Source organism: Carlito syrichta, unplaced genomic scaffold, assembly GCF_000164805.1.
Source record: "Carlito syrichta isolate Samal-C Ts95f unplaced genomic scaffold, Tarsius_syrichta-2.0.1 Scaffold302457, whole genome shotgun sequence".
Lineage (NCBI taxonomy): Eukaryota > Metazoa > Chordata > Mammalia > Primates > Tarsiidae > Carlito > Carlito syrichta.
This window is the reverse complement of record NW_007246553.1, coordinates 262672-285148: the sequence shown is the minus strand read 5'-3', so window position 1 is coordinate 285148 and position 22477 is coordinate 262672. Positions and strand designations below refer to the sequence as shown.

The following is a 22477-nucleotide window of genomic DNA, read 5'->3' as shown; positions in this document are numbered from 1 at the left end:
CCAGACGGGTCTTGAACCCGTGGGCTCAGGCAATCCACTCACCTCAGCCTCCCAAAGGCGATTACAGGCTGAGCCACCGAGCCTGGCTCAAAAATGTACTATTAATTGCTTTTCATGTTTGAAAAGTACTAAAAAATACATTAAGATTTCTCAAAATTCCTTTAAACTTTTATGTAGCAGAAACAACAACGTGAAGAAGGAACTGATTTAATAGCCTATGATAGAAGACATCCCGGTTTTGAGAGAACTCAATTAAAAGTCCAATTTTGTACTAAACATTCTGACATCAATAACTCTCCTATCACTAATATTTAGTGTCCTCATTTCCAAAATGGTTCTTCCAAAGTTTTGAGGATGAAATGAGAATAAATAAATAAGTAAATAAATTTTGAAAAGAATAAAGCATTATTCCAAGATACTAGCAATAAATGGGCAAATTAAGGTAACATCACACAGTACTTTGATCTTTAGTGATGATAATAAGTAAAATTAACATTCTTCTCAAAACATGACACCCTGACCAAAAAACTGAATTCATTTTTCATTACTTATAAAAAAATTTAGAATTTTAAATCTGATAAAATATAACTATAAAGCAGTAACAATACTAGAATTTAAACAGCTTGGATTTTCTAAATACTTACATTATTTGCAAACTTTCTGCTGTTAAATTATTCCACATGATCTCATTTGCCTGAAGAATTTCATTTTCTTCTAATAATGAAGTATCAAATTCAATTTCTTGTTCTTTAGCAGCTGTAGTTCTAGGAAAGCATGCCAAATAATTTTTATCAATATGGATGTACTATCATAATATATCCTAGTACACAACAAAGGCAGAATACTTGCTTTTATCCAAAATAACATTAACACTGTAAACACAACTAGTATAAATCAAATTAAACCCCAAGCATCAAAGATCCAGCCATGATACATGAACCTCAGTGTCCTCGTTTGTAGAATGTTGATATTAAGCTGTTTTATTCTTATCACAATTATAATTAGCATAAAACAAGATGCATACATGGAAAAGCAATTGGTGCATCATAAAGTCATAATAATGACTTTAATATATATCTAGAGTCATATTATTAAATAATATTTGTTATTATTACATAAATGTTTAAGATATATAATTTCATTGATTAAATATGAATTTAAGCAATAATATACTAACAAATGACAATGTTTTAAAATATTATTACATAAATTAAATAGTTATTATCATTGACAAAGGACTTTAAAAATTAAAAGCAGACAAATTAGTCTGAAATAGCCTATGTCCTAATAAGCTCTTAAACATTTCTTATTCTAATTTGGTTCTTATTCTAATTTAGTTAACTATTACTTGGTGAAAAAATAATATTGTCATAACTCCTTAGAGAGGAATGAAAATATCTTACCTGTGAACATCTATGAAATTATTGTATTCTGTACTAGGATCTATCTGTTCAACCGACATTTTAATCTCTTTATGGACATTCACTATTTCCTCTGTTACAAGACTGGTTATCTGGCTGTAGTCATCAAAAATACCTTTTCTGAAAACAAAAATAAAATTTTACATGATTTTAAAGTTTTATCAAGAGAAACAGCCCCAAAAAGGATTCAGAAAAATGAAACATAAAAATTGTAATAACACTATCTACAGATGGTGTTTTCACACACCACCTTATTTCATATACCTAAAAGTAGAGTGGAAAGATTATATAAATGGACAGATTAGCAACTCACATTTATATAATACAGTAATTACAGATAATCTAGAATAAGGCATTAACTTTTCAAACGTATTTGACATATCCAAAACATACGGCCAGTGTTGACAACTTTATATGTCTAAATAGTCTCATAAAAATTTTGGATTTGCTTTTTGTTTTTAAAGGACTTATTTATTTTTGAATTGGGGGTCTCTGTTACCCAGGCTGAATTGCAGTGGCATAATCATGGCTCACCACAGCCTCAACTTCCTAGGCTCAGGCAATCCTCCCACCTTAGTCTCCTCGGTAACTGGGACCACCACAGGTGTGTGCCACCACACCTGGCTATTTTGAGGGTTTTTTGTTTGTTTGTTTCCTTTCTTTCTTTCTTTTTTTTTTTTTTTTTTTGTAGCGACAAGGTCTCACTATATTGCCCAGGCCAGTCTCAAACGCCTGGGCTCAAACATTACAGGCATGAGCCACCATGCCCGGCCTCATAAAATGGAATTCTGATCAACTCCTGACTCTTTAATATTCTTTTCTAGTCTGCCTCTTCCTCACATGCCCTACCTGCTGGGTATTCCTTGCTCTGCTCTTTTGTATACTTAGTTCAGCAGCAGACTCTATATTTTCAATGACATCTAAATTACTTCTCCTGACCTCCAGTCAGTCAGTCACAAAACTGTCATTAAAGTTATTAGCATGGCCCAATGAATGCAAAAGAAAAGTAACTATATAATCCTAGCACTTTAGGAGGCCGAGGATTGCCTGAGCCCAGGGATTTGAGACCAGTCTGGGCAACTTGGTGAGACCTTGTCTCTACAACAAATCAAAAAAAAATTAGCCGGGCATGGTAGCACATGTCTATACTTCCACCTACTTGGAAGGCTGAAGCGGAAGGATCGCCTGAGCCCAGCAGGTCAAGGCTGTGGTGGCCGTAAGCGTGCCACTGCACTCCAGGCAGGGTGACAGAGTGAGACTCTGACTCAAATAAATAAATAAATAAATAAATGCCATACTGTCAAAATATAGCATTGGTCACAGTGGCCTCAACAGCAAGTGTAGACAGAAAAGTTTGTCCTGCATATGACCAGGGAAATATAAAGAATAATTTATTTTCTTTTTACAATCACTGCTCATAAAAAAGTAATCCTTACAAAAGCTACTTTATTTTGAAGCATTCTCTCAATTACTTTATTTTAAATAGAAGAATATTTTTTGGTTAAAAAATAAAATTAGATTTAAACTGCTTCAGGCATGCTAGTTCAAATGATTACAAAATAACCTGACAGACACAATTTTTTAAAAAGAGAAGGAAAAATATTTAACACAGGTTTAGTCAATAGTTCTGACATTATGACCTCATGATTGAAAATACCAAACATTATTAATATAAATGAGTCTATCTAGATAACTCTTATAAAAGCAATACAGTAATGACTGTGATGTGGAAATCACTAATATTCACCTTTAAGACAAATGGGGATGAAAAAAGGAAGAAATCACCTAATACACGAATTGGGTACTTGCTGTATGAGACTCAAATGCAATGATATCATCATTCTTAGATTTTTAAAATTCTAAATCTAAAATAATGTATGACAAAGTAAAGATAATATGCTATGGGAAACTAGTATATGTCTCAAAGAAATGTTCTAGTGATGATGAAGATACTGCTACTGAAAATTCATGTGAACAATTTGAAAATATGTCAATTCATAAAATGAAAGTAGAAAAGGAAATATTTCTGAATCAATAATATTTAATTTAGAAATAAGTAACAAAATTTACGAATCAAATATCTAAGTAGACATTTCACTGTTTTATCAACACTTAAAAGTATATATTCAAGTTGACTAACAACACTTTATCTTCTTATTGTGAATATGGAGGACCACATAAAATTTAGTCTTACCTCTATACAAGTATAACTATTTAGTTATCATCATACTTTTACAGAAAGAGAAGCAAAAGTAAGTCAAGCAGAGTCTGAAAGGCAGCAAAGACAAATTTAATCTCCTAATTTCGGTGTTCCAGAAGTCTTTATTGCCCAAGAAATACTTGGAACCTTTATCCCTGATCTGAAATATCTGTATGTAAATGAAATAATATAACCAAGGATAGCCCATTGTACTAAATCTGTTATGGCATCAGGGATCCTATCAAAAAAAAGAAAAAGCCATTTATTAAGGTCAGTTAAAATGAGAGTAATAGCTGATCAAGTTTTTTTTACAATTTTTCTTTTGGAATTATTAAAATAGATGTGCTGTCCAGCAAAACTTGGAAAATTTTATAGAAAAGAACTAATACAACATAACATAACATTATACAATTAAAATTCACAGTATTTGGTGGCCCCAGCTATTCTTTGGCTTGTGGCAGCCTAACTCCAATCTCCACCTCTGTCTTCCTGTAGCCCTCTTCTCTATGTCCTCTTTTTTTTAAGGATTCCAGTCATTGGATTAGGTCAGAATGATTTTCTCTTAAGATCCCTAACTAATTACATCTCTAAAGACCCTATTTCCAAATAAAGTCACATTCTGGGATTCTGGTTACACATAAATTTGGGGGGTATACTATTAAGTCCACTATAGAAAGAGTGCTGGGTTAGTCAAAAGACCTAAGCCTCAGGTCCAAGATCTGTCACTTCTTAGCTTTGTGACTGTGGGTCAGTCCTGACTGTCTGTCAGATATACCCTTGATATAACCTGCTGTTCCTAACTCTCTGATACGATAAGAAGCAAGTGAGCAAATAAGCAAATACACATGAAAGTGCTTTGCAAGCTACAATGTATCATATAAATGAAAAGTTTTGCTTCAGAAATTATCATTATATCTTTAACAGTTACTTTGACACCTATTAAATTTTTCCATGCTCAGTCTTCCTCTTATATCATAACCTGAAATATGCTATCATCTTTCATATTAATTTACTGCCATATTTTAAAATACACTAAACCTAGGCAGTCGTATGCTAATTTATATAATTATATTCTAGTTATACAAGACCCTGCACTTAACTGGCCCAAGTTCCCTCTCTCACAATTCACTACTAATTTGAAAACTATGTCTTCACCTGAGCGATAACCAACCACTTATTCCCTAACGCTCCTTCACCACTTCCCCATTTCCTTTCCCTCTTCCCCAATCTTACTCCTAGTCCGCAGCAACTCTAACATTGAAGAATTCCCCTACACACATTTTCAGTGAAAATAAATTGAATTTAGACATCTGGAAAGCACTAAACCTGCTAACAGAGGAGAACTTTTTCTGTTGTTTTATATCAGTATGATCATAAACATACATACATTTGACTTATTGATTATATTGTTAGCTCCGTGACCCGCTCATCCCTATATTACAAAGCATCAGGTAGTGTGTTTTGCATGCAGTAAAACTTCAATAAACGTTTGTCAATTTTAATTTCACACAGAAAAAAAGGACAAAAAACTAGCAAATAAACCTTCAAAAATGCTTTCCTTGAGGCCTCTAAGTTGTTCCACATTTAAATGCCCGACCCTCTGGAGGCAGACATTCACTTAACATTTGTCAACTAATGAAATTTTTTTAATTTTACATTTCCAGCTAAGGGAACAAAACAAAATACAAAAGAAGGGCCATTTGGAAGACTAAAAGAAGGTTTAGAAGATGAGCACAAACTGAAGGGACACTGAAGTGAAAATCAAGGACCAAGTTTTGAGACACCAATTGGGCTGGGTCAATAACAAAGTATATGAAGAAAAACCTTAACTAGGAAAGAAAATACATTGAACTCATCTTATGAAGGAATTTTATGACAAACAGAAAACATATCTTACAGTGCTTTTATCATTTCTTCTTGCATCTTCTGTAAGGAGTCCAGAAGCAGAGGAAGTGTGACATCATAATACTGATTCTGATGAAGCTGGGCCCCTTTCAACGCCAATACATACTGATTATGCAACACATGAAGTTTCATTGTGGCTTTGTCATAACGTTCCTTGGCCTTTTCAGTTTCCTTCCCTGAAGAAAACATTGAAGACAGTACAATGATAAGAAAAAAGTTTATCGTCACTATGTGCAAGCTAGGTTACCACTATTTTGTTATTTTACAAATTTTCTGAATAATCAACAATAACTTACTGGACATATACTATGTGCTCAGCTTTATGGAAAGTACTATCAATTTGTCAGTACTTAGCACAGAGGCTGCTATGAAAGAAGCATCCAGAATAGTAAATGGTGAATAAAGGTCAAAGTACAACATAAAAATACAGATATATGATTCTTTTCATCTTCAAGGGGCTTATAGGAAATTAAAACATTAGTACACATGAAACTGTAAAACCAAGAAAACAAGAAAGTTTATATATAATGTTAAATTTTGAGATCTGTGTTTGAGATATATCAATATCAATAAAGAGTAGTCACAGAAGGCTTTATGGAGAAAACAAACTTTAAAAGGTGGGGCGTTTCTGGAAAAGTATAAGAAATAAAGAATAGATGATAGCTACTCCCTCTCACCTTTCCTTTCATCCAATGAATATTATTAGCGGAACACTACTAGCAACTATAGAAACTCAGTATTTGGCAAAACACAATCTTTGACATGGAGTCTCATGAAGTGGAACACTGAGTGAATGCATGAAGAATAAACAAAGTTATACAGGCAAACAAAGAGATAAGCTTGTCTAAAGATGAGAACACATTTTAAGAAAGTTAAGGAAATATGTCTGTATTAGTAGGACAGTTCTAGGTACTGAATGAGTTGAAAATCAAGGAAAAAAATTTAGACTGTATTTGGAAGAAGTCTGGGAGACACAGAGAATGTTATCAACCAAAAATTTTTGTGGTTCTTTTACTAAAGTCATTTAGAAAATATTTACAGACTGCCAATATAAATAACTGAATATATAAATAAATGAAAACTTTAAAATCGTTAACTTTTGATGCAAATTAAACAAGTATTTCTTGTCAATTTAGATTAAGGAAATAGACTTTTCAAAAAATTTATTAATTTCTGCTCTCCTTCCAAAGAAGTCCTCCAAATGAATTCTCTCCTCAGAAATATATCTTATGTTGAGAATTTTTTATGCAGAGGTTCTCTCCTCTATGGCCACTCAGCTTAGGTTCAGCAACTATCAAAGTATTCCCCATTTATGAATCTCTCCAGTCCAGGGCAAAAAGCAGGGGAAAACTGATGGTTTTTGCAGAGAGGAGAGAGTTCAGACCCTCAGACCATGCCCATGAAGAGCAACCTTGCCTTTCTCATCATCACTCTAATTCTAAGGCACAGGAGCTACATCCAGATGGTGTAAAAGGGAAACAAGCCTTCCAGCAGACTGTTATGCATCTACTACCAACAAATTCCCAGGGAGTGGCACATAATTATTTCACAGAATATCATTCTTTAGCCATAGTCTATTAGCTGGCTCCTCCACCTGGGGATATTAATAATTGTCCAAGTTGTTCTCAAATATTGCTATAGATGTTCTACTTCACATTATAACACAAATAACTTCTTAATGAGAAAAGAATCTTTCCACCAGAGTCTCTCTCCTAACCCCTGTCTTTGCGGAGAGTGGCAGGAGGGAAAGGGGAGCGAGTATATTAATTCAGTTCAGGGGGAAAAAAGAAACCAACTAAACTTTAGGTACTCAAGAAGCAGTTTCTCACAATTTCTGACCGAAGCCCAAGAGACAACAAATTTTATGTCATCAACCAGTAAATAACCATATAAATATTTAAATATATAACTTAAGTAAAAGATAACTTTTCTCTATGAGGTATGCCCTATGATTTTTTTAAAAATTCTATTCTATTTGAATTTTGAATTTTTTTAAATGTTTATCAGAATCCAATAAACTTTTTGTCTCGATTACTATGAAACCCTAACAAAGTTTTCATTCAATCTGTATAACGCTTGAGATAATTTTATTAACTTAGCAATTAATAAGTCACTTCAGTAATACTAATCGAGAATAATTCTTAACATTCTTGGAAACATATCCTCTCACATGTACAGCTACTATAATAATTTTTCATAGACTAATATAATAGCATTTTTATTCATGAGTTTTGCTACTTAGCATTCTTCTTACAGAAATACATTTCATAAAAGTTCCCAAGATTCAATACAGTTAACATATGTATGGCCAGCCCCACAGCCTTCCTCTAAAACTGACTACTCCTTTTCTTCCCATTCACAAAAGTCAGGAAAAGACTCCTATATGAAGCTGACACCCACGATCCAAGGTGTATACCTGACCATATAAGACCCAATCTTTCAGCTAGAAGCAAAGTCACATTAATGTCTGAATAAGAGTAACAACTCACTAACTCCTGCTATAGAAACTGCCAGAATAGCCCTGGTATACTAACCATTCCGAGACTCATCTCAAAGTTTTTTGTTTTTTTATTTTATTTTTCTGGTTTACCATTTTTATGCTACCTTAAGTTTCTGTTATTTGAAATTGAACAAATTAATTCTAACAACACACAGTTCAAAAGATCGTGTACAATTATCCAGATAAATTAATCCCAAATAATAGAGACATTTTCTATAATCTACATGTTCATAATAAGAAAATAAAACAAACAGTTACCATTCAAGAGTGCTCTAATATATTAATTTTTATAGTCAGTTAAAAAGATATAACTAATCAGTTCACTGAATTCCATATTTTGTCACTTTTTAAAACTATTTTTTTATATGAACTTCAGTATTCCTAATTAATCCCTTACATTTTTAGCTTCAGGAGACAATCTCTCCACACATTTTCATGGAGACATTTAAACTGCCCATCTGTCCTTCTTTTACACAGATATTTAAACTGTACAATATCCATCTGTCTTTCTAGCTGGTGCAGAATGACTCACTAAATACTCAACAGTCAACTCACTAAGACTTTACAGTCCAAGATAACATTAGAAAAGTTAAGAATTTCCTGGATACTTTTTTGCTTTATTAAATACAATATATGACGAATAACCTAAAAAAGACAATTATAGCTAAAATCTAATTACTGACAACTTATTAGTGGTCATTAATCACATTTAGAAAAAAATGAAATGCCTTTGAAAACATCCAATGAAGAATCAATTGCATTATGATGATGATATCATGATGATGATGATGATGATGATGATGATGATGATGATGATAAATTCTCAAAACCACCAACAGGTCTAAAACTGGATTTGAGGTCATGTTTTAATCAGTTTTGGTAGTAGGAACACTCTGTAGCTCACGTACACCTCTACATTTGATTATAAGGCTTGTTTATACATGGGCACTATCTATCAATCTATCTTTATCTCCTGCTCCTGTAGGTATAAACAAAGAGTTTTTAAAACATGCTTACCGAAATTCGACTGCACTTTTTCCTATTTGTTTTAAATAAAAATTTAGGTCCCATAGAGGTTATGTAATTTTTTTTTTTTGAGCTGAGGTCTTATTCTGTCACCCACACTGAAGTACAGTGTCATGATCACAGCTCACTGCAGCCTTGACCTTCCGGGCTCAGGCGATCCTTCTGCCTCAACACCCCAAGTAGCAGGAACTGTAGGCGTGTACCACTAATTTTTTTATTTGTTGTAGAGATGAGAACTCACTATGTTGCCTAGCCTGGTCTCGAACTCCTAGGCTCAAGCAATTCTCTCACCTTGGCCTTCCAAAGTGCTGGGATTACAGGTGTGAGCTATCACACCTGGCAAGCCTATGTAATTTAACTCTAGAAATGTTAATACTAGGCAAAAACCAATTTATACACAAAAAATTTTTAATTCCTTTTACTTAACAAAATTATTCCTAAAACTACCTAACACAATTCTTGCCGTAGCTATGTGGTTTAGAATATCTGATTACTAGCGTAATTGTTTAACTTTTAAATAACTACATATGAGTTCAAAATTAATGTGAAGTACATAGAGTGAATAAATTCTTGACAGACAGAATCATATATCTGCTGCTGCATGTTTTTTAAAAAGTTTTTTTAATGATGAGAGGCACTCAAGCAAGGCATGGAGTCGTTCTGCATGTCAATTAACAGGGAGGAAAACATCCAACTTTTCTTCCTTCACATAGTAAAATTCACAAAGAGACTGAATTCTAACACTTTTGCCACCACTTATTGGCAAATCTGTTTAATGTTTTGTAATAACAGAGTGTGTAAACAACATGTCATGCCATAAACAATATTATGAAGGTAGCAAAACTCAATTATGTAAGTCTGACATTTACGAGAGACAGCCTAGACTACTCATTAAGTTAGTCTAGAAAATCAAGCATTTCTTATTACAAACTTATGAAGTGTTTACCATTTGTAAAATAGTATGATAGAAAGCTTCCTGATAATAAATAAGAAGTAATTATTTTTCAAAAATAAAGCACCTACAAGTAAACTCTGCTTTGATTCAGATAACCACATATTCTACCATCTTACAACTTTCTTTCAGAACAATCCTCCTCAACTTCACAATTTTTATGTGTTACTCTAATTGTTCTCCTAGGCACACTGAGTAAGAAGAAAATGAACAGGAATTCATCTTAACTTATAAGTTACATGAACAAAATATATACACGTTTTTTTCACACATAAAGTGTGATATGTGAGAACAATGAATGAGATGTATAACTCAGTGTTGTTCTGACAAGAACAACGTTAAGAAGTCAGTTTTATTCTCAGTTTCTCCTCTGATTAGCTGTGTAGCCCCAAGCAAGTCACTTAATCTAAATTTCAGTTTCTAGTTTTTAAACATGGGAGTTATCTGCCCTTCCTAATTCATTGGGTTGTAAGGAAGATTAAATGGCAGAAAACTGTCAAAATGTAGTTAATAGCAAAGGCTAAATAAAGCACAGAATTTAAAAAGCAAAAAAAAAAAAACCCCTTTTATATGTTCCTATAAAGCGTTAAAAAATACAATAGATATATCCGTATTTTGCTACTTTTAATAAACTTTTAATTAACTTCCTGGTATAAGAAAATTTGACTTATTAAGAAATATTTATTGCACATTTATTATAGGTTTTAAACTATTCAGAGAGCTGAAATAGTGATATTTTCTTTTAAAATTTCACATAAAATATCTTTAAAGAGTAAGCTCTCCAAATCTATATAATATCATTTCCTTGCATATAGTGATGATAGATTCAAGTAACAGTCTTTTAATAGCCTGTAAATTGAATGATATACCATGTCTAAGTCTATATTCTATAATGTAACAAAGCTGTAAATGAGGAAATTCTGGGTAGCTGGAATAGTGGCACAACATAATTCTGATTCTCCTACATATCATGCAAAAATATAAAAAAGAATGAAAAGAAAAATAACACTCATACACAGTATAACTAATAGACAAAGAAAGTTAAAATTTTAAATTGACTATGAGTATAAACACAAATTCTCTACAAATGGTCTCTCACTCTTCTACTGCAAACCTTTATGAAGACCAATGACTGTTCTGGGGCGGGGGGAAACGCACTAGAGAAAAACAGAAAAAGAACAATGTTTACAGAAAATTAGGGGCATTCATCCTGTAAATATTTATCCTCATCCATAGTGTCCTAGGTTCTGTGAGGGAATATGCTCATAGTCTCTTCCTAGAATATATTTGATAAGAAAATTGAAATGAAGCCGGGCTCGGTGGCTCAGCCTGTAATCCCGCGCCTTTGGGAGGCTGAGGTGAGTGGATTGCCTGAGCCCGTGGGTTCGAGATCCGCCTGGGCAGCGAGACCTCATCTCTACAGTAAATCAAAAAATCAGCCAGGCATGGTAGCGCATGCTTGTAATTCCGGTTACTTGGAAGGCTGAGGTGGAAGGATCGCCAGAGCCCAGCAGGTCAAGGCTGCGGTGGCCAGGAGCGGCCACTGCACTCCAGTCTGGGCGACAGAGTGAGACTCCAATTCAAAAAAAGAAAACAAACAAACAAACAAACAAACAAAAAAACGAAAATTGAAATGGAGGCTCACTAGTCATCATTATGCTATGATATAACTGTAAAAGAAGAGGAAGTGCAGAAATCACCATTAATTTAGAATGGACAACCAGTCACTGACCTCAGACTCCTGATAATGTACTATTATATGAAAAGTACCTAATAAGTTGATGAATACCCTATATGCATAGACTCTCTCTAGTAAAAATAGATAATGGTTGCTTCTGGAGAAAAAAAAAATAATTTGTGAGAAAAGTCTTTTCATTGTATGCATAATGGTTTACACTTTATGATTTTGAAATTTGAAGCATGTAAGTATGAAGAAAGAGCCCATGAACCCCCATTTTAAAAATTAATCTGAAGAGAACTTCCACAAACTCTCACCAACATAACTAACCTTTTATCTGAATCTGTATTTGTCCTTCTCTCTTAAACTATTACTATGAATAAACTGTCCTTGTTCCTAGTAAAGATCAATCTATTTATTTGGGGGACTAGATTCATCCTCTCTCCAGTACCCAAGGACATTTCTCCAGTAATTCTTCTTTCATGTCTGCTGCCTCATCTGTTTTTCCTTCTCTAGGGGACTCCTTTCATCAGAAAACAAGCTGTAATAGCTCCCAATCTTAAAAACACTGCACTCCAGTCTGGGTGACCAAGTGAGACTCCAACTCAAAAAAAAAAAAAAAGCCCCTCCCTTAATTCTACTTCTTCCAGTTACTTCCATATTTCTCTCCTTCTCTTTATTGCAAAACTCTTGAAAGATTTGTCAGTACTAGCTATCTCCAACGTCTCCTCTCATTCTTAAATCCCATTTAGGGTTTTCCCTCTATTAGTTCACTGAAACGGCTCTTGTCAAAGTCACAAATAACCTACACTTTGCAAAATCCAAATCTAGTCTTTGTCTTGTCTTAGCAGAATTCAATCTAGTTGACCACTTGCTCTTCCTTGAAACATATTTCCCCATTTGTCTTCCAGAATAGTACATTAATTTAGTTTTCCTTTTATCTTGGTCTTTTTTCTTTATTTTTTTTTTTTTTAACAATTTACTCCTTATTTCTCTGACTTTGTAATGTTGGATCCAGCCTTAGTTAAGATTCTTGCCATTTCTATCTTAATTCATATTGGTAATGTCATAAAATCTCATGGCTTTAAATAACAATTCACATTCAGATGCATAGTTCTACTTCAGACATCACCCTGGAACTGCAGAACTAGAGATCTAACTTAATATCTCCAATTAAGTGTCTAATAGGAATCTCAAAATCAAGCTCCTGATCTTTAAACTGTTCCTCCCACATTTTTCCCCATTGCAGTTACTAACAATGCTGTCCTCCCAGTTGCTCCAGCCAAAAATTTTACACTCAACTTTTTCTTTTTTCTCTCACAAACTACTTTCAATTCAACAACAAATCCTCTAGGCTCTGCTTTCAATATAGTCGATCTTCATTATTTGTGGATTCCGTATTTCTGAATTCACCTACTGGCTATAATATCTTTGAAACCCCAAAATCAAGAATACGCTCCTTTCCAGATCAATTATGGGTGTGCCCTGCACAGAGCAGCAAAATATCTGAGTACAGGCACAGATTCTCAGCTGAGGTTAAACAAGGTTATACTCTGCCTTTTTGTTTCAGCTTGCATACTGTAAACAACTGGCCTTTTACAATCTGTTTTGGGCCACATTTTTCCCATTTGTGTTTGTGGGTGTGGGTGTGGGGGTGGGTGTGTGTGTGTGTGTGTGTGTGTGTGTGTGTGTGTGTGCTTGGTGACTTCCCTGTTTAAAATGGCTCCCAAACAGAGTGCTGAAGTGCTGTCTTGTGTTCCTACACTCAAACAGGCTGTGATATGCTTTATAAAGAAAATGTTTATATTAGATAAGCTTAAGTTAATCATGAGTTATAGCACTGCTGGTTTTGAGATCAATATTTATCAACAATATATGTTAAATAAAATGCCTATAAATAGATATAAACATACAACAAAGTTAAGTATTGATCAGTTGAAAATGTGACCCTGCTTGCAAGAAACAAACCCTTTATGTCCCTTAGGAGCAATGATTCAGTACTCCTTAATTCAGTGCATGAAGTGACTACCCTGAATGATAAAATAAATTGCATATAAAGAATTTGAGTATTTCCCATCATTTCTCCTGCTACCACTGAGGTCCAAGCCAGCACGCACCTTGCCAGGATTACTGCAATAGCATGGAAGTGACTGCTCTCCTTACTTCTGCCCTTCCCTCACCCTTCAGACTACTCTCAACACCGCTACAAGAATTATCCTATTAAAATGTAAGCTGGTTCAGGCCTATAGGGTGACACACACTCAGTGACAATATGAACACACCCTGGATATGGCCCCAAGCAGGAGGTTGAAACCTGGCAAGGGATCCTGGAAGTGGCCAACCCAGTATGTCCCCTTCCCTTCAGGCTCTGGCCAGGGCATGTAGATCATGCTGAGACTATGGGTGAAGTGTTCTCTGCATCTGCTCACCACATCTTGCAGTTATGCATAGTGAAGGCTCTCCTGTACCGTTCCTTGAAGCAGCCAGCCCCTTGGGCTGGTTCAGACCAATCAGGCATGCCCATAATCTTTAGTTATCTTTAGATCATCATCATACTAAAAATTCCACTCCTACAAAGAATGTACACGGTCATTTTGAGACTTATGTGTAAGCACCTTCTCACACTAATGCTGCACTCGAAACCCTACCCTTTTCATGCTTAACCCCACGCTACATCATGTGTAAAATGCTCTATAACCTATATCTCTTTTACAATTGAGAGTGGTTTTTTTCCTGTCCAGTGGTTGCTCCTGGACCATCTTCCTTGTAAGTTCCCAAATAAAGCCCACATCTTGTCTGTTGTCTCTGGGTCTTTTCTACAGCCTCTTGGACATAGTGCCTTCCCTTTTGGGGTCTTTGGGAATCTGCACAACAATGTCACTTTGCTCAAAACCGTCATCTTACTTGAGTAAAAGCCAAAGTGTTTTTAAAAAACTACCAAGATCCTGCACAGTCTGTACTTCCTCGTCACTTACCATCATTCTTCTTCTCTGACCTCATCTCATACCTCCATACCTCTCCTTTACCAATCAACTCAGTGCCAGTCATAACAGGTATCTGTGTTGCTCCTCAAATATGCCAGCCATGATACAACCTCAATGTATTTAATAAGAATGTGATAACTGCTGGGCTCGGTGGTTCAGCCTGTAATACCGCACCTTGGGAGGCTGAGGTGAGTGAATTGCCTGAGCCCGCGGGTTCAAGACCCGCCTGAGCAACTTGGCGAGACCTCATCTCTACAATAAATCAAAAAATTAGCCGTGCCTGTAGTTCCAGCTACTTGGAAGGCTGAGGTGGAAGGATCGCCGGAGCCCAGCAGGTCGAGGCTGTCTGGGCGACAGAGTGAGACTCCAACTCAAAAAAAAAAAAAAAAAGAATGTGATAACTATCACTCCAATTTCTTCACAGCTTTAATCCAGTGCAAATTAGATTAATAACTGTGTCATTACTTTTAATGACCTTGTAAAGTTTCTGTTATATTAGGAAAACTTCACTGCATCTTTCATGCAGTGAAAAGCATTTATACCATAAGTTAGCTGCTGATATATCATGTATTAATGAGTAGATCCCCCCAAAAAAGCAAAAACCTCACTTTCAAGTCACTTCAATAGAACTAATAATTAACAACCATAGCTTGAACTCTATGTTAGTAACTACTGTTACCAAAATACATTTTTTCCATGTGTGAAACTAAGAGATAAACTTGAATTCCAGAGTATTTCCTAGAGGACCTCCCTCTGTCACCTATAAATACTTTTGTTATTTAATATCTCCCAAGATATACAGGTTATTGAATAATAAGGCCAGTTGCCAATCTTGGTGAACTCAAAATGAAGAAATCAACTAAAATAGCCTTTTAAAAGTCATATCCATTTTTTTTAAATGTGAATTTATTTAAACATAAATTTAACCATCTGTCTCAAGGATGGACTCATTTCAAACTGGTTTTCATAATTAAAGTACTATAAAGAGACAATTCAAAGGATCTAATCAATTTTAATTGGCTATAAAATATCACAGAACTATTCATAATGCAAGAAGAGGCAATTTAAGAAAATCTACTTCCCAATTACAGAAAAATTTACTTTTGAATGAGACTTGCAACTACTTCCCACAGTCCTAGTAATAGTACCGTACCCTCTTACTTTATCTAGTAAGTGAGGGTTTGTAGATTATCACAGGGTTTACCAACCCCTTAGCATTCTTGTTTCTCATAGAGAAAGAATAATCAGAAAAAGTTTGTTTCCCACTCTTGTAATAAAAGAGAGTGAAGAGAACTCCTTTTAAGCTTCTCTGTACTAATGGTCATGGGTATATATAATGTGGAGTAGCTCATCCTGTTTTGCCTCTTTTTCTTGAATATAATGAGTGAAAAAGTAGAAGTATTCAGACTCTTGCTCATGCACGAGAAAGTCTCATAAATACTATGATGTAATTCTACCCATACAGAATCAATTAAGTAGGCTACATCAAAGTACATAACTAGGAGGCAGTTATTTTTAACATCTTTTCTGATTCAGTATATCTTCAAGTAAACTATAAAACTTCAAAGCAATATCATATTTAAAACTCAATACAATATGGTTTTGCTCAAATTTTATCAAATTTGCACATATCACATTTACTCTTAAAAATTTTTTTCACTTTGAAAAAAAAGTGCTACATGACATCTACACAAATCTGACATCATCACCTGCATGTAGATATGTAGGTGAAGATATGAACAAGTTGGGGAAGAAGTGAGCCCAAAATATCTGGGAATTAATAAACTCATATAATTCTCAGAACAAATGAGGAAGAAAGATAAAGTCCACTAAGACTCTAAAACTTAGGTCAATGTGTTTTTGCCTTTCATTAGCACTAATAAAGTTTGATTTAATTTACATTCATCAAAGAAAGAAACAAAACCATCAAGGCCATGACACTGATTCAGACAGACTCAGTTTCAAATATTTCTTTACTCTCTCCATCATGTACTTAAAAACTGTGTTTATAAGAAATTTTCAGAAAAACTATTAATTTTTAAAATACTGACAAATAATAATATAGTAAAATCAATACTGGTTTCATATGCTATGCCCTAAATAAACAGAAAATAACTATAATAAGCAGAGTACACAGATATTCTTCATAGCATTTCTTGAGAAATCCTTTGACAAGAAAATAAAATAAAAAGTACACCTTAAAGGTTTAATATTTTCTAATAGAAAAACAATCAATATCCCAACCTCAAGTAACAGATAAAAAATTTTCCTTCAAATTTTATAAAAATGTTTATTCTTTTTACATGAGATCAAAAGACAAATACAGCACAAAGACAAAATAATTACTACTACTTGTACACATTCATGAACCTCAACTCAGAGAAGTCCTTGAAAAATCGAACACTTTAAAAGAATTACCTAAGTATAGCACATAAAGACTTAAATTATTTAACTTCAATTATTTAACTTAGACAGAAGAAAAGTCAGAGGTACCCTAGTTGGAATTCTCACACTAATAACAAAACAAAACATATACATGGAAAAGTATTTTTATAGATATCACCCAGAAAAAAGTAGAGAATCATTATGAATTTTAAGGGGGGAAGAACTAACTCAAAAAAGGCACTAATAATATGATTTTTAAGTGTCAATAATTTCACAAGCAAAAATTTATTATTCTTCTCTCTATTGTGAATCAAAGCACTGTTCTACATATTCACCTGTGACTAGAAGGCTTATAGTTGCCTGAGCCCATGGGTTTGAGACCCACCTGGGCAACTTGGCGAGGCCTCATCTCTACAATAAATCAAAAATTAGCCGAGCGTGGTATCGCGCGCCTGTAGTTCCAGCTACTTGGAAGGCTGAGGAGGAAGGATCGCCAGAGCACAGCAGGTGGAGGCTGCAGTGGCCACGAGCGGCCACTGCACTTCAGTCTGGGTGACAGAGTGAGACTCCAACTCAAAAAAACCCCAAAAAACAACAACAACAACAAAAAGAAGGCTTATAGTTTAAAATGTTAATGGAAACTAATCTGACAAGTTTAAATCACAATGTTTGGCATTCCATCAAAAGTTATCAGGCATTCAAAGAAAAAGGAAAATCTACCAAAAATGAGGGACAAATGAATCAACTGAAAGTGACTGACACAGATGTCAGAATTAGTTGACAGGGATATTAAAATAATTACTATAATGGTACCCCATAGGTTTAAAAAGTTAAGTAGATATATGGAAGACTTAAGAAAAGGCCTAAATCATACTTAAGGGGGCAAAATCTACACTGCCTGAGACAAAAAATACACTAGATGAGCTTAAAGACAGATTAGACATTACAGAAGAAAAGATTCATAAACTTTTAGACAAAGCCATAGTTACTAACCAAAATTAAACAGACAGGAAAAAGACGTGGGAAAAAAATGAACAGAGTATCAGTAGGATGTAAGACAACTACAAGTTGTCTAACATATGTGTAACTGGCATCTCTGAAGGAAAGCAGAGAGAAGAAGACAGAAAATATATATGAAGCAATAATGCCTGAAAGTTTTCCAAATCTGATGAAAATTATAAACTCTCATGTACAAGAAGCTCAAAAAACACAAGCATAACTAAAAAACATTTTTTAAAACCTATAGTAAGGTAAATCATGATCAAATTGCTTAAAATCAATGATAAAAAAGAAAATCTTGAAAGACGCTAAAGGAAAACAAAACATACAAAGCAACAAAGATAAGGATTACAACAGATTTCTCCTTGAAAGGGCTCTGGAGAAACATCCTTAAAAACATGAAGGGGGAAAAAACTTATTAAAATCGAATTCTATAGCTGGGCGTGGTGGCGCATACCTGTAGTACTAGCTACTTAGAAGGCTGAGGCAGAAGGATCACCTGAGGCCAGCAGGTCAAGGCTGCAGTGGCCATGAGTGTGCTACTGCATTCTAGCCTGGGCGACAGAGTGAGACTTCAATTAAAAAAAAAATGAATTCTATATCCCTAAAAATATATTTTACAAATAAAGATAAAATATTTTATCAAACATATAAAAGCTAAAATAATTCAGAACTACATAACAAAAAATGTAAAAGTAAGCTGTTCAAGCAAAAGTAAAATGATATCACACAGAAATAGAGATGTAAACAAAAAAAAGTATATGGATAAATATATAAAATATTTTTCTTCAGTAACTGAAGACAATTGACTCTTTAAACAAAAACATTTACAATGTAGTGTGAAGTTTATAACAGAAATAAATATAAAACATATTACAACAATAGTACAATAATTGGAAGGGAGAAACAGAACTACATACTATTCTGAGGTCCGCATACTACACACAATGTAGCATAATATAACTTACAGGTATACCATGGCATGCCGGGCACAGTGACTCATTTTATCAAAATAGACCATATTAAGGCCATAAAGAAGTATATATAAATTTAAAAGAAAGTCATAGAAAAATTACTAGACTACAATGAAATAAAATTCTAAAAAATGAAAACATCTCTAGAAAAATGCAAAAACATTACCAAACAAACTAAACAACACACTTCTAAATTATCTATGATTCTAAAGGGGGAAATGGAAAACAAGGAAACTAGAAAATATTTTGAACTGAATAAAAATAAAAATAGTATATATATAGATATACACATAAGTATATATGTATATATATACATATTCACACATGTGCATGTATATATATATACACACACTCAGAAAAAGTATAAACTTTTCTAAACTTTTCAGCCTAAAGTGAGCAGAAGGAAGAAAACAATATGATTAGCACATAAATCAAAAAATAGAAGTCAAAAAAACAGAAAAAAAATCAATAAAGCCAAAAGCAAGTCTTTGAGAAGATTAACAAAATTGATATACCTCGAGCCAGAATGATTACAAAAAAAAGAGAGAAGACACAAAGTACCAGTATCAAGAATGAGAAAGGAAATGTCATCACATAATCTATAAATTTAAAAAAATGAAATATTACAAGGCTGGACTCAGTGGCTCAGCCTGTAATCCCAGCACTTTGGGAGGCCGAGGCAAGTGGACTGCCTGAGCCACGGGTTTGAGACCAGCCCGGGCAACTTGGCAAGACCCCATCTCTACAATAAACCAAAAATTAGCCCAGCATGGTAGCACATGCCTGTAGTTCCAGCTACTTGAAAGGCTGAGATGGAAGGATTGTCAGAGCCCAGCAGGTCAATGCTGGGGTGGCTGTGAGCGTCACTCCAGCCTGGGTGATGGAGTGAGACTGTAACTCAAAAAAAACTCACAAAAAAACAAAAAGAAAGAAATATTATGAACTTATTATCAATAAATTCCACAAATTAAATAATGTGGACAAATTCCTTGAAAGATACAACCTATCAAATCTAAAATAAAAAGAAATAAACTAAATAGTCTTATCTGTTTCTCAAGACAGGATCTCACTTTGTCTCCCCGGCTTGAATTGCAGTGGTATGATCATAGCTCACTGTAGCCTCAAATTCCTGGGCTTGAGTGATCCTTTCTCCTCAGCCTTCCAAGTAGCTGGGACTACAGACATGCACAACCATGCTTAGCTTAAAGAGCCCCACATCAATTAAAGAGAGTGAATTTATAGTTTAAGAACCTTTCCAAAAAGGAAAAATTTAAATAAGCAGATTCAGATGATTTCACAAGTGAATTCTACCAATATTTAAGAAATGTCAACTCAAACCTTTCTATAAAACTAAAGAGGAACAAATCACTCTGAGGCCAGCATTATCCTCATATGAAAAAAAGGGACGGGGTGTAGTGGCTCACACCTGTAACCCCAGCTCTTTGGGAGGCTGAGGTGGAAAAACTGCTTTGAGCCCAGGAATTCAAGACTAGCCTGTACAACAAAGTGAAACCTCATCTCTACAAAAAAATAAAAAATTAGCCAGACATGGTGGCACATGCCTGTAGTCCCAGCTACTAAGGGGATTAAAGTGGGAGGATAGCCTGAGCCCAAGAGATGAAGGTTGCAGTGAGCTGTGATCATACCACTACGCTCCAGCCTGAACAACCCAGTGAGACTGCAGATTGAAAGAAAGAGAGAAAGAAAAAGAGAGAGAGAGAGACAGAGAGGGAGAGAGAAAATAAGAGTCAAAAAAACTACAAAAAACATTGACATAGGTGAAAAATTATAAAGAAAAACTTAGCAAACTATATCCAACACTATAAAATGCAATAATACATCATTACCAAGCAGCTTTAATCCTAGGAATGTAAAGATGGTATAATATTTGAAATGTAAAACTCAAATAATTCACCAAATTAAGAAACAAACCATAAATGTTTATCTCAACAGATATAGAAAAAACATTTAACAAAATACAACATCCATTCTAACACAATAATAGAAAAAAACTTCTTCAACCGATTTTTAAAATACATATATTTGAAAAACTATAGCCACTTCATACTTAATGATGAAAGACTACATGCTCTTCATACTTGTATTCAACATCATACTGAAGGTTCAAGTCAAGGAAATTAGGTAAGAAAAAGATGATGGGGGAAAAGGGCAGGTAAAAAGTAAAAATGGCATTTTTTGCATAGAAAAGGTAAAAGTAAAAATGTCTTTATACATAGACAATATGATCTGGCAGATACAAAATCCTTAAAATTCATTAAAATAAAACCTACTACAATTAATAAACAAGTTCAGCAAGTTGACAGGATAAAAGTTAATATTCAAAATTCAAATGTATTTCTATGTATATCAGCAATGTAAAACCACAGAATAAAACTAAGGAAACAAGACCATTCACAATAGCCCCAAAATAACAAAATAATTAGAAAGAATTTTAACAAAAGAAATACAAGACTTGCACACTGAAAACTATAAAACATTGCTGATGAGAATTAAGATATAAATAAATGAGCAACATTCCATGTTCACAGATTAGAAGACTCAAGATTGTTAAGGTAATCAATTCTCCCTTTTTGATCTATAGGCTCAACACAATTCTATCAAAATCTCAATAGGATATTTTACAAAAATTCACAAACTCATTGAAAAACATACATGGAAATGCAAAAATTCTGGAATATCCAAAGCACCTTTGAAAAAGAACAAAGTTGGAGAGCTAACACTCCCTAATTTTGTGAATTATAAAGTGATAGTGCTATAATCTGAATGTTTGTGCCCACCCCTCCAAATTCATATATTGAAATCCTAACCTCTCAAGGTGACAATATTAGGTGGTAGGGTCTTTATGGAGATGGTTAGTTCAAAAAGTTGTAGTCTTATGAATGGAATTAGTGCCCTTAGAAAGTAGCCCAAGAGAGCTCACTTTCTCCTCTCACCATGTGAGGACACAGAGAGAATGCACCATCTATAAACCAGAAAACAGGCCTTCACCAAATATCAAATCTACTGGCGCCTTAATCTTAGATTTCTCAGCCTCCAGAATGTAAAGTTTACATTTCTTTCGTTTATAAGCCACGCAGTTCATGATATTTTGTTACAGCAGCTCAAATGGACTAAGATATATAGTAATCAAGATACTGTGATATTGACATAAAGACAAATAGATCAGAGGAAAACAGTCTAGAAATAGACTCACACATATATTGTCAACTGATTTTCAACAAAAGTGCCAAAGCAACTCAGTAGAAAAAGGATGGTCTTTTCAACAAACAGAGCTGGAACAACTGAACACTCACATGCAAAAATAAACTTACAGTCTATAATACTGAGCGATCTATCACAGAAACAAGGAACTGAGTACCACACGTTCTCACTCATAAGCAGACCTTGAACAATTATCATAATACTATAAGAACAGGATTGGCAATAGTGAGA

At 34.2% G+C, this 22477-nt stretch overlaps 1 protein-coding gene across 2 annotated transcripts in view; it reads right to left on the bottom strand.

Annotated features, from left to right (window-relative positions):
- FER (FER tyrosine kinase) overlaps positions 1-22477 on the bottom strand; it is a 414242-nt gene that overhangs the window by 307633 nt on the left and 84132 nt on the right. For both annotated transcript variants that reach the window (XM_008056755.2, XM_008056756.2), the window contains 3 exons: positions 5519-5702; positions 1404-1541; positions 645-764 (listed from right to left, as the gene is read on the bottom strand). In XM_008056755.2, the coding sequence (XP_008054946.1) occupies positions 645-764; positions 1404-1541; positions 5519-5702 (442 nt within the window). The remainder of the gene's footprint in view (positions 1-644; positions 765-1403; positions 1542-5518; positions 5703-22477) is intronic.